Consider the following 14,260-nt stretch of genomic DNA (forward strand, 5'->3'; position numbering starts at 1 on the left):
AAAACATAGGGTTAGAAAATTATGTTTAGTAACAAGTATAAAAGCATGTGGTAAATATACCCTTAAACGTCCACGGAAATACTAAAAATATTATTTTTACTTTAGTCAAAATAAAATTCACATGCTTCTGTCCCATATTTTTAAATGTCTTTGAGAAGTGAAATATTCACATTCAAGATTCCGGCAGAAGCATAAGCAATAGATCTAGAAGTCATAAAAATCTAAGTTTCCCAGTAGTTTAGAGCAGGCATGCAGGCTTGCCTGCTTTGTGTTGTATAATTTCAAGGTCTTTTCGGTCTCCAGGAACCACTTTCTTATGAAGACTAGGAAGGTTTTGTTCATTCAAGAGTTTAGTATGATGTTTGCAAACCCCAGAATGGGAATATTAACATGCTGTTACCATCCAGTACCTCATTAAAATAATGTTACCAAGGTGAGTTCCAAATACATAGTTGGAATTAGACATTACAACTATAACAGTGCTAAAATGTCACTCTGCCTTGACAGATGCTTTGCTTTCATGATGTAAGACCACACAGGCCTTATATGTCCTGCAAGGAATAGTGGTGGAGGATTAGGCTTGACTTAGTGAAAACCAACGCCTCAAAAAGAAAGCGAGAAAGAGAAGTGATTTAGAAAGCCTAAGTAGGCTCACTGGGCTAGCTCTAAAAAAAATTCTCAAGACTGGCACGAAAGTCATCTCCAATTGTTTCTATCTGACCTCCCATTGAATAGCATCAAGGGAAAATACATATAAGATGTATCTCTGCCAAGTGAAAATTAATTTAATGATTTGCATGTGCATGAGGCAAAAATGAAGCTAATGATTTGAAATCTGGAGTTTAGTTTTAAGCAATGTTTGAGTGATGGGAGTTTAATAAACTATCATTTTGAGCCAACCAAATGTGATGGTCAAACTTGTTATCACCACCTGGGCAGTGGAACAATGAGTATAGGGAGACCTTCAAGGAAATCTTAATTACACAGTGGGTCTGGGATCAGCTTGGAATACATGATACCCTCTGTCATATGAAAGCAAACAAACAATCCAAAAACAAACAAACAAAAGAACAAAAAAGCAAACCTCCAAAACAATAGTATCAAATGTTATTTTAAGCTTATTCCTGTGATTCTTTATCATATACAAAGTATCAATTTACTGTATGACTAAAATGTTATTTTCTATGCCAAGAAAATTGTGCATGTTTTTATATACGATATAGCCGCACAACAAAGTCAAAATAAAACTAGTAGGAAAAACAAAATAAAACCATTCATATTATTTCTTAACAACACAGTAGAGTTAAATATATATGAATCACAACTTCAATGAATCTCCAAGGATATTTTTTCCAGGAAACATATGACTAATTTTACATTCCTTAAGATAATGCATGCCCACTATGCTGAATGAGTTATGATGACATTTACCACATCCTTTGGCTTTAAACAAATTCATTTACTTTAAGAGACAATTATTCAGGAACAGAATTATAGTCAATAAAATAAAAAGAGTAATGACTTTCTACATTTGGTATTGTGATGAGTCCTTCTTTAGAAGTTTGAATTTTACTTGGTGACAAAGAATACATCATTTTGTAAAAGCAGGCTAATATTTTTCTCATTCTTTAACTTGTATTAAGAAAAAATAAAATACATTCATTCCATTGTATGTGGAATAAACGTGTTCACCCAAATACTTCTATGCATTAATATATATAATAAATGTAATGTGTTCATTTTATTACTTTTCCATTAAAAAATCCAAGTTTTGAATAAGAAGTAGCTTAGAACAACTTTAGTGTCAAATCAATACTGTTGTTTAGGTTACTTCCTTTAGCTTTCCTGGGAATGCTTAATTTGAATAATAAATTTAAACACTGAGTTTTTCTTTACAACACAATTGCAACTGAAAGCAATACAGTGCCTTCATTTAAAAAATGTCAATTATGTATAAACAAACCTCTCTTTAAATTACAAAAAACCTACTTTTTTTGCTTTTTTCATTTTGTTATTTATTGTTATATATTAGAAACAAAATATATGAATTATTCCACACAAGAAGATAGGTGACATAAATTCCACCTCTTTCTTTTTTTTTTTAGAATTCTATTTCTTTCTTTTCTTTTTTAGTGAGGAAGCTTGGCAATCTATGGGGCCTTGGGTAGTAGATCAGTATTTATCCCTGGCATACAAATGGAATTTGGGTGCCCATCCCACAATGAGAGATGCACTTTCACCCTGGACTCTTGAAGGAGGGTTTAGGTCCTGCCCTGATGAAATAGCAGATTATGGACACCCCATGGAGGGCCTCACCCTCCCTGGGGAAATGAGGGAAGATGGGGGGGTTGGAGGGAGGGCATGGGAGGAGGGGAAGGAAAGGGAGAGGGACCTGGGATTGACATGTGAAGCAACCTTGTTTCTAATTAAAATTTAAATTTAAAAGTAAAAAAATTCTGAATTTTACATAAGACATTGCCTGTGATAATGTTTCACACACACACACACACACACTGACACTCACACACACACACACAAATAAAATGTTCATGATTCTGTGTGGATAGGGGAGGCACAAATATGGCTTTCAGAGGACAACTTGAAGAAGAGTATCCTCTCTTTCCACATTTGGGTTTAATTCTCTAAGTGGTCAGGCTTGACCTGATTAGTGCCTTTACAGCTGAGAGAGCTCTTTGCCCTGTGATCACTTTTTCAATATGACTTGTATTCACAGGACCTTGATATTAGGCATCCAGGCACTGCTGCTGTCTCTTGCTGTTACCACTCTTGCCATTTTATTTATGTGACCTTCATGCAGATATATTAAGGTATATATATATATTAGGTTTATAAAATCCAAAGTGTAAGTATCAGCGACAAGAATTACAAATTTCAATTTCCTCTGTGATTTTTCAAAGAGAAGTAATAGATTACCAAAAAAACCTTTCTTATATGTACTGCACATTTGAAATAGTTACTTTTCCATAGCAACGTCAGAAATGCAGGGGTGAGTCCACAACCCACTCATAGACAGGTGTCTCTTAGGAGACAGCTCACATGACCTCAGTGAGTTACCATAGTGACAAGATTCCTTTAATCCTCCACTGAGATTGGACCCGTGCCTGGCTCTAGCTCTCTCAACAGGAACGGTGAGAAACTTACTTGGCTTGTTTTGTGCTCTTTGAGATGTGGGCCCCTCTGTGACAGAAGCAGGAGGGCAGCTAGGTAACTGCAAGGCAGTTGAGTTGTTCCTATTAGTGTTTTGAGACTCAACATTTGTGACAGCTTCACTCTGCGGCTCAGCACTTGGCTTCGTGCCAGTCTTTCGCTTCTGCTTTTGAGACACAGACGCACTTGAAGTCCAGGTAGGAGGCAAAGCAGAGGTAGTGGTAGACGAGTCCTGACTCGAACATGTTTCTGAAGACTGAATCACATTGTCACTGGCAACTTTACAGCACTGGGCGTTCTCTTCGTGGCCCATGGCTTGTTTGGACATGGACTGGGGCAGCGTGACATTGCAGCCTTGCATCTGAGCCCCATTAGTTTGAGAATAAACGTTGCTAACCTTGGTAACCTTGTGTTGTCCATTATTGTTACAAACCTTATACCGGATCATTAGTATGATGATGAAAACCAACACAGACGCAACAATGATTCCACCAATTATAATAATCATGGTGCCACCCAAAAACTGGGACTGCATAAAGTGGCAACGGACATAATCCTGTTCCGTAGTAAACTGGATGCAACCCACGACTCTTGTGGCAGTGAGGGAAGTGATGCCATCGTCATATATGGCCAACACACACAAGTCATACATAGTTCCAGAAGCCAGATTATTGACCAGAAACGTTTTGCTCGTAGGAGGTATCATTCTGAGGGACAATGGAATATGTGTTAATATTAAAAACAAAAGAAAACAAAGTAAATATACACAAAGTCATCAAGCCTTTAATTCTTTCTCCATCAGTCCTCATCAAGATAAATACATTTATAACAGATATGAAATATGGTAAAATGATCCGATGTTATGTTTACCCAGTTAGAATAGCTGAAAGCTCATTGTTACAGTCTGCATTATATTAATGGTGCCTGTACCATGCCTTGACAAGGTTACTAATTACATTGCTTGGCAAAGCAGAACTCCTAATAAAAGCCATTGCTAAAAATCATTTATGACAAATTGCTTTGGATAGGTGTGACTGTGGCATTATCTGACTACTAAACAAATCCATTTAGCACTTACAGCACCTCTATGACTGAAAGGCAATTTGAAGACAGAGAAAACACTGACAATCGCATTAACAAGCAGATTGGAACAGCAATTCAGAGCATTGGCTTTCCAAATCAGTAATAAGCTGCTATGGAATGGTATCTACTTAGACTGTCTTGTAATAACTTCTACTGCTACCAGGATGAACAGATTTTATTTACAGACATCGTGATTTCTTATGTCTTAGCTCCCAGTACATTTCAATGAGTGTGATGTTCATATGTGAGTAATAACCTGGACACAGGATGAAGCAAAGCTGTTGATACGAGTGTGAATTCATCCAACCACAATATTCGGATGAGACTCTCCATCAAGAAACAGTTTTTAGGTTTAGAGATAGCTATGGATCCATTCCACTGCAAGGACTTTCTGCATTCCTATTTGTTGCTAAATTTTCCTCTAAGGTGTAACCAAATGCAACTTACAGTAAAATTAATTTGGAAGTAAGTGGTGGATCTATAATTTTTCCTAAAAATGAGTTATAGAACTTTTAAACCATGGCATAACTAAAAGTGGATACAAGCTATACAGTATATTCTGAATGTACCAGGGAACTCACAAGAGCATGTACTCATAACCAATATAACAGCTACCATTCAGTGGGTGTATCCTAATTGCTGTATATCACTAGGCACTTAATTATATCAATTTCTATTCTTTATAAGACACAGTGGAATGGATGTAAGTATTTAGGGATGACATCGGATACATACATGAATTCACTAATGTTCTTAGAACCACACCTAATTTGTTTCTCAGAACAGGAATACAACTTTGGGATTTTGAAAGGAAAGTGCCGCTTTTCAAGAGTTAACTCTTAGTATGTACACTCAATAAAGCCTCTCTCATGGACCACCGGTTGAATATCATCTGTGGACTGTGTGAAGTGTGTGGGAGACAGGAATAAAATACATTTCACTAATGCTCATATGTCATAGCATGTCACCACATCCATTTACTGATGAGAGGGATATTAGAAACCACTTAGCCTAATTGTTCTTTTAAAGATGAGGAAATTAAAATTCACCCAGGTAGAACCTGCTCCAGGATTGATTATACAGCTAGCTAGGAGGCTTTTTTTATTCTTCCCACTGGTCTTCACTTATTTTAAGAAATTAATCTCATTTTCAGACATAAAAGAAAAGCAATTTATTTTCAAGAGTTTAACTTCTGTATATGGGAACTAAACTGTGACTTTACATCGTTTCCTAGGGGTAATAATAATCTGTCATGAGTGAAATTATATGGGATAAAACTGTGAATTTCCAACTCAAAGTTGGGTAAGATGTGACTATAAATCAATGAGGCTGAATGTTAGAAAAACATACCAGAAATTCACTAGCAGATACAAGTTCTCCATTGTTGTCCAGTCACCATATTTGCATACTTAATTAGAGTGATACTTTCACTGCTCAAATTATGTCATATGTCCTCTTTGGAAGTGTCTTAAGAACCCATGCACATGACACAGCACACATGCACATAACTCAGTCACCCAAAGAATCAGTCTCAGAACTTTATAGTTACATCCAATTGTTTTGACCAAAAGTGGCAGTGCCCATCTTGATCACCCACCTTTTTCACAAGACTTGACTCCAAAAGGCTTGTTTCCAAAATTGAAACTCACCCTCAAAAGACGAAGATTTGCCACCACTGAGGATATTCAAAATAGTATGCCGAAGGTTCTAAAGATAATTCCAAAACTGCTTTGAGCAAAGGCAGCATCATTGGGGTAATGAGATAGCCTCCCAACGTGACTTCCTTGAAGGAAAGAACACTCATGTGGATGTGTAAATTCTGGTATGTTTTTGAAATTTTAAATTAAATCTGCCTTGTTGTATGATAGTCACATCCCTCATTTGATGTTAAAATTTAAAATAATGCCATTCAAAATATTTCCCCATATGCATTCACCACTTCATATATTACATTATCCAGCATAAAGTCAGATGTCTACAATTACAGCACAGAGTAGTGGTGCCAATGTAGAATCAAAACAAGGCAGTAGTGCTTTCGAAACCCTGCACTATCTTAGTCAACAAAGATCCAAGATGGCTGTTTCTTACCTGTAAACAAGGGTGTCATCATAAGTACCATTGTACTGGATTTGAAACATTCGTATTCCAGGAATATTTCTTTGAAAATTAAATTTAAGTAGTGCTGTTGAAGAAGTTGCTTCTGCCACCACAATTTTGTCTTGGCTCATTTTAGTATCACCATTGCTACTACTTGCATTTGAACCCGACTTAGTTGAAGTAGAGATATCTGAAGAACCAGGATCAGGCTCATGGATATGATTGGTACTGTTTAGTAGGTGAGGGAGTTTAATTATATGAAGATCCACGGTTTGTGTTGCTTCCCCTGCAGGATTGGAAGCAATACAGGTAAAAGCACCTGTATCTTTTACAGTTGTTATAAGGATATCAAGTGTTCCATTGTCATACACCAGAGATCTTGTTGCATTTGAAATAAGCTTCCCTTCTGGAGAAATCCAGTGAATTGCAGGCTCAGGGTCTCCTCTGGCTTTGCACCTCAACGTTGCCCTTTGACCCTCTAAAACTCTCATCTCATGTGTATGACGAGTAATAAGTGGAGGCTCACACAAAAACTCTTCCTCAGGAATTGACCAAAAATAACGACCAGTCAAGAGTGCAGGAGAAGCACAGGTCTCAAGGTCGTCTTCTCTGGACAAACGCCTCAGCCACAACAACTCACAATTACAATGCAAGGGGTTTCCACCAAAACTCAATGCAAAAGTTGATGGGCTTATGATTCCTGAGGTGGCCAGCACCTGTGCTCTCTGAAAGAGGGGGTCAGGGGGCAGCTTCTGCAATTTATTTGACGTTACGTCTAACCGAGTCATCTTGTGCAAGTGGGAGAAAGTTCCCTTAGGAATGTTGTCAATCATGTTGTGATCGAGACTCAGGGTGTGCAAGCTCACCATCTTCTCTACAGCATCCCAGGGGATCGTTTCTAGATTATTATAGGACAGGTCCAGCTCCTCAAGAGCAAAAACATCATCGAATGCTGTGGAAGAGATTAAAGTGAGCTGATTGTTGTTCAGGATCAAGTGATGAAGATTGGAAAGCCCACTGAACATATCATTTGTAATTTTAGTCAATCTGTTGCTATTCAAATGCAAAGCTCTCAAATTTCGTAGATCAGCAAAAGCATGGGGTGTAATAAAACTTATTGTATTCCTGGACAGTGTCAGGTCCACCAAGCTGGTCATATTGGCAAAATCTTTTCTTTTGATATTTGTAACAAAATTGTCTGCCAGCCGTAGTTCCACAGTTCTTCTGTCAATGTTTGGTGGGACAAATAGAAGCCCTTTCTTGGCACAAAGGGTTGCAAGATTAGGAGACAAAATCTGACAGACACAACGCTTTGGACAGATCTGAGCTCGCACAGCTATGCCAATGAGAAACAGGTAAAAAAGGAATTTTTCCATTGTAGATCAGATTTAAGAGCCTGCAAAGAAAGATATATACAAGCATTTAAAATTCAATTGTTGCATATTTCATATACACAGTAGAATAGTTTATATAGACATGAATAGAGAAGCAGTAGTATTGGTTGGCTATATAGCGAGTATTAAGTACACCTTCTCTAGCAGAACCTATGACGGGTACTGAGGCAGAATTATATAAATCTTCACAGGATTTAAGGAAAAGTAGTAACAAGTGTCAGAGGATTGCCAACATTCTGTAAATTATGGTCCATTTTAAAATAAGTTCAAGGTACTTCAAAAAGTTAAAATCTAAAACAAAAACAAAAAACAAAAAACAATGACAAGAAACCAAACCTAGAGATTTCAGTCAGCAATTGGAGATCTAGGGGACTGGAAAGCTTGGCATTCAGAAAAACTAATCTGAATTCTGAAAAATCCTTTCACACAGTGAGTTCAAAACCTGTGAACATAATTCTCTTTCTGTCTGGTGCATAAGGAGGAGTGGAATGTTTAAAGTTGAATTCCCTTGTATCAAACACTTAAAGAAAATTATTGATTAATTTATTATTTCAAATATCTGTTACACTGTTGAACTTTCACATTCTGGCCACCAGACAGGATTTCTCAAAAGTAAGGAGACTGAAACTCTATCATAAAATTTCTAACTCCTTACACTATAAAATATTTGATTACCTATGAATACGGATTTTAAAAAACTATTTGGAATAAAACAGTTATTAAAATAATAAAGACTGGATCGAAAAGATATGACATTTTCTTTCCCTTCACATTTTTACCTTGAGTGTTTGTATTGAAATCAATCAAAAAAGTAAAATAGCAACGTAATTGTGATTATAATTTCCCATATATATGCATATATATATACATACATATAATTTCCCACAACAGGAGATAAAATCACTGTAGGATATCACACCAATTTTAATGCAATGTAAATAAGATATGTAGATTTTTCTAGAAGCATTACAAATTTTTTAAAATATATTATGTCATAATATTTTGTCAATTGTGTATTACAAAATGTGGACATAATTAATAACAATTACTATTCTCAACTGATAATTTCTTATTTTATTATTAGTTATTAATACTGAATCATCCTTTCTAAGGGGGGAAAAAGTACAAGAATACAAAAAATAAAAGAGAACCCACAGTTTTCAAAGAATCCAAATCATTACGCATGAATCTCTGAGAAGTAAAGTAGTAAAATTAAAAAGTCTGGAAACCACAGCATGGGGAAAATAGAGCACGTGGTTCATGAGAAGTCCAGGAGAGGGAGAGGCCCAATAAAGAGCTTCTGACTAGCATAGCGCCTGGTCAGGGGCAGACATGTATCATCTTACAAAGTGGATCACAAAGAGGTCGCTGGAAAAGTAAACAAGAATCAAGTGATGTGTGGAACAATACTAACAGCACAAAGCAAGTATAATTGGAGTTCCAGGGAAGAAGGAAAGGCAGCAGTACTCTTGTAGAAACATAGGTAAGCCATTTTCTAAATGTTATTTTAGAAATGTGTCAGCCTGAGCTGAACATAAAGAAATCGTATCAAGAGAAACTGTAATCTAGCTGTAAATAACCAGATGATAGAGAGAAACAAACCTTAAAAGCTTTCCTAGAAATGAAATATATTACATATTGTGAGGTAAGCATAATAACAACACTGACCAGTCAGTGACCCTTCTGCATTAATAAAGGATGAGGAATAATGAAAATGCTTCCAGAGGACTCTAATAAAGAGGGAAACATTTTAAATTGGGTAAAGTAATGTTTTTGTAAAACATGAAAATAAAGAAATCATCATCAGAGAAACATACATATTTCTTGCTGAAAAACAATAACATTAGCTATAAGAAGTTAGGCTGCATAGTCTCTTCAGAATGGAGGGAAATTGTGTCTAACCTCGGAAACTTGAACCTTTATAAAATGATTGGAGAACCACAGATATGATACAGTTATGGGTAAGATCAAAGTATCTTTTTAATATATAGGGATAGTGCAGACATTTTTTTAAAGAGAAAAGAAATCACCACTGCTTCCCTGATTACTAAGAGGTAGAAAGCTCACCTTAAGATAATAGCATCAAGCCAGGCGGTGGTGGCGCATGCCTTTAATCCCAGCACTCGGGAGGCAGAGGCAGGCGGATCTCTGTGAGTTCGAGGCCGGGCTGGACAGATAGCCTCCAAAACAATACAGAGAAACCCTGTCTCGTAAAAAAAAAAAAAAAAAAAAAAAAAAAAAAAGATAATAGCATCGTAATGTGGTGAATATAGAGAAATAAAGTAGTTTAACTCAAGTGATTTAAAGAAATGGTCCAGAAAGCACAATTAAAACCTATCAATTTAATATAAACTACAAAATTCCAGAGAAGGAAAATAGACAAAAAGAAAAGACAGAGAGAACAGGAAATGATTCATGTGAGAGTACAAATACCAAGTTACAAATTTGAAAAATCTAAAAAAATAAAAGTAAGTTTTTAGAAAGTACTGTAGAATAAACTAAAGGAATTTTGAAAGAAATGAATTTAATGTGAATGTAATGTGATGAATAATGCCAGTAAATATAACAACTTAAATAAAAAGAGTTTATAATAAAATACAATATACTGAGACAATCCACCTGAAAAATTTCACATTGTAGAAACAAGCCCTATTCACACCACCACAAAATTATTCTATATAAAACTGAAGAACAGGTCAAGAAACCTATTTTAAATATTTAGTATGTTATAAATGATCATATAGGGAGAGAGAGTCTGTTGTATGGGGATGTGCTAATGGGGAGATCTGGGAGACTTGGTAAAAGCTGTACAGAAACTCTCCATACAGTTATTGCAACTTTTTAGAACTACACTGATCAGGTTCACTGTAGTTTAATAAGAATTGAGTAATAATTTTAAAATATGTATTTCCTTAGTTCTGTCCTATGTCTTAACTGAAATTTTGTTTCACAATTCATATCATGACTTTGTCTTCTATCAAGCGACAACATAGACAAGTCATTTGATGTTTTGATTAAAAATCAGAGTAAATTTAGCATAGACATGAAAACTCACTCATCATTGCCTTTAATTTCTGTCCAACATTTCTAAATATTGATTAAAAATGAAATGTGTTAAGGAGTATCCCAATGTTAGTATCACAAGCTGAACATCTAGTTTTCAAAATAGATAAGAATAGGAGGCAGTTTCATCTACTTATCGAGTCTATGACTAATATTTGATTAATATTGTCATTACACCAATAGATAACCATTCAGAGAAATGAAATGGGGACATTACTACTCATGCTTTGCTGTAATAATGGTTTTAAATATCATGAATATTACCAACACAGTGGTGTTTAATCTAGGCAAATAAACCTTACAGACATCTGTCTTTTACTTTCTAGAAATTGCAAAATGTAAATTACACAATTAGGTTTTACTAAGAATTTTAGAAGGCATGTAGCACTGTAAATAATTTCTGCACAACTCTGCATTACATGTTCTTTCAAGAAAACTCTTCTCAGACAAAAAGTAACTCAGAAGCAAAGAAGAAACTGCCCCACACACAGCCAAATGACTTTTCTTACATCTCTCTGTTAGTGGCTGTTATATAACATATGCTCAAGAGCTAGTGTTTATTTGGCAACTAGAGTGGATATCAAAGCAAATTCAGATGTTACAAGAAACACAGATTACAATGTATTGACTGGAGAAACCAATATGGCAGCAGTTAAACTGCTACTTTCCCCTGAAGCTTCTTGACTCCTTTCAGGAGAGCTCTAACATGTCAGCTAGTGTAGGATAATGAGGCTGGTACCCAAAGACAAAAAATGTAACGTCCACTGAAGCTGATGATTGATTATAAGAGATAGTGAAGTGCTTAAAATTTTGACAAGCATATTTTGTTCAGTGAAATGGAATTGGCTGTTTAATTTTAAATAGTTTTTTTTATTTCTGGATCCTTATTTTTTCCTGGAAAACCTACAAACATACTGTATGCATTTGTTTATTTTAATTTTTGTGTACGTTTCTGTGTGAGGGAGCGCATGAGGAGGGTAGTAAAGAGGATTGATTACCTGATGCTGTACTTACAGGCCTTGTGAAACTGCCTGACATTGGTGTTGGGAACCAGACTTAGCATGTTGTAACAACAATTGCCCATGAACACTGACATACAAATGATCTCTCCGTCCTTAATAGTTATTAGTTAAATTCATTATCATATTTGAAACGACTAGTTAAAATCCATTAAAAAAAGATCCCTGTGTTGCTAAGCACTTGAGGCTTACAAAAGCAGATTAAGATGGGGAAAGCCAGTAGCTGATGGGAGCTTTTGGGGGCTCACTTACTCTGGACTAACAGGTGGGTAACCTAAGTAAGACCGACTAGGCACTCTGAATGTGAGTGACAGTCATCTGACTTGGGCAGTTTATAGCGGCCCTGGTAGTAGGACCCAGATTTATTCATAGTGCATCAACTGGCTTTTTGGAGCCCATTCCCTATGGAGAGATACCTTACACCATCTAGATACAGTGAAGAGGGACTTGGTCCTGCCTCAAGTTGACATGACAGACTTTGTTGACCCCCATGGGAAGGCTCACCCTCTCTGAGTAGTAAATGAGGCATGGGGTAGGGGAAGAGTTGGGGGAGCAGCAGGAATTGGGGAGGACTGGGATTGGTATGTAAAACAAAAAAGATTGTTTTTAAAAAGAAAATAAAAACAAAGAAAAGTATCGTCTATGTAGAATAGCCTAACCCTGACTTAACTGTCTTTTGATACTTGAATATTGCAATTCAATATGTCCTTGAGTTTTTAGTATGACATTAGATGATATTTTCATACCTAATTAATGTAAACATACACTTTACTATAACATATCCACATAAATTTTTGTAGATGTGCATTATGAAAAAGTGAATAAATATAAAAAATAATAAATCAATCGTTACCATTTATTGAGCACAAAACAAAGAGGTGATCTATTTGAAATGAATAAGTTGAGATGAGGACAACACAAAAAGTTAAATTTGCTTACAGGAATTGGTTATTCACTGAGTGTCTTGCTGATGTGTGAACACTGCAGTAAGAATTGGCTTTCTTCAGCATTTTTCATATAATATACTTTAATCACATTATTTCCCTTCCCCAACTCCTGCCAGATCTTCCTTATCTTCCTATCCACCTGAGTTCATGTTCTTCTACCCTCAAGAAAAAAATCAAGACAATAAAACAAATAAAAATACCCAAACAAAGCAAACAGCACAAAAATAATATGGAATCTACTCTGTGTTGACCAACTACTTTTGAGTGCAGGGCCTGTCAAAGCATTTGTTTAATATAGCCAGTGACACTCCATTGAGGAAAAATAATTTTTCCTTTTTCTAATGGATGTTAATTGCAAATAACTTCTTTGTTAGGGCTGGGACTTTGTGTCCTTTTGTCCTTCCCAGTGGCTGAAATCTGTTCAGCTTTTGGGCATGATGTGATAGTTTCTATGAGTCTATATTTGCATTGGTCCTGTTGCATTTGGATTGCATGGTTTCTTTCTTTTTTTTTTTTTTTGGTGTTTACAAGACAGGGTTTCTCTGTATTGTTTTGGAGGCTGTCGGTCCAGCCTGGCCTCGAACTCACAGAGATCCACCTGCCTCTGCCTCGCGAGTGCTGGGATTAAAAGCATGTGCCACCACCACCCGGCTATGATTGCATGATTTCTTTGGAATCATCTCACAACTCCATCTCTTAAAGAACCTTCTGCCTGTTCTTCTGCACTGACCCCTGAATGTGATGAAGACATTCCGGCTAGGAATGAATGGTCAAAAATCTATCATTCTCTGAATGTTATCTAGCTGTGGGTCTCCACGTTGATTATCGTCTGCTGCAAGAAAAAGCCTGTTTTAGAACTGCTGCTCTGGTCTATGAATATAGCAATATGTCATTGGGAATAATCTTATTACTATACTCCTTTAGCAGAATAATAGTAGCCTTTTACTTAGGCCCATGAATTATCTAATCTCAGGTTCTTTGCCAATTTATCAGTGTCAGGTATTGCTTCAATCTTATGGAATGGGCCTCAAATCCAACAAAAAAAGGGATTTGTTACTCTATAGTATTTTTGATACTATTTTACTGGTATATCTTGTAGAATGTTTACTGTTGTATGTTCCAGAGCTTGTGGCTGGGTGTTATTGATAATTTAATTTTTCTTCTGACACACACAGAGTTTTTCAAATGCTTTTAAATTCTCATATTATGACACATAAAGTACATACTTTTCACTTCAAAAATAAACTCAAAGGTAGAAATGTTAATTCCAGGTCGTATAAGTAAACAAAGAAGAAGTAAACAAAATTTAGGTTATTTTCAAAACTAAGGTCACACATAGTATGTTAGGTTACAAGTAGTCGATATCATCTTGAAAGTGTTTTGATGACTGTGGAAAAGGAAACAAATTTTTTATGGTTCTTTAAATTTTCAACGTAGTTTCTTCACATATTTTCCAGATTTCTTTGTATGTTGTATTTATGACGGTCTA

At 35.9% G+C, this 14,260-nt stretch overlaps 1 protein-coding gene across 5 annotated transcripts in view; it reads right to left on the reverse strand.

Moving 5' to 3' along the window:
- The window catches only part of Lrfn5 (leucine rich repeat and fibronectin type III domain containing 5), a 264,524-nt gene that overhangs the window by 9,119 nt on the left and 241,145 nt on the right, over positions 1-14,260 (reverse strand). For 4 of the 5 annotated variants that reach the window (XM_040743022.1, XM_013116037.3, XM_040743023.1 and 1 more), the window contains 2 exons: positions 6,340-7,744; positions 3,163-3,875 (listed from right to left, as the gene is read on the reverse strand). In XM_040743022.1, coding sequence (XP_040598956.1) covers positions 3,163-3,875; positions 6,340-7,724 — 2,098 coding nt within the window. In that variant the 5' untranslated portion in view covers positions 7,725-7,744. Of the gene's footprint in view, positions 1-3,162; positions 3,876-5,848; positions 6,035-6,339; positions 7,745-14,260 lie in introns of those variants that run through there. The other variant, XR_001196705.3, reaches the window with a different exon arrangement.

This window comes from Mesocricetus auratus, unplaced genomic scaffold (assembly GCF_017639785.1).
Source record: "Mesocricetus auratus isolate SY011 unplaced genomic scaffold, BCM_Maur_2.0 Super-Scaffold_15014, whole genome shotgun sequence".
NCBI lineage: Eukaryota > Metazoa > Chordata > Mammalia > Rodentia > Cricetidae > Mesocricetus > Mesocricetus auratus.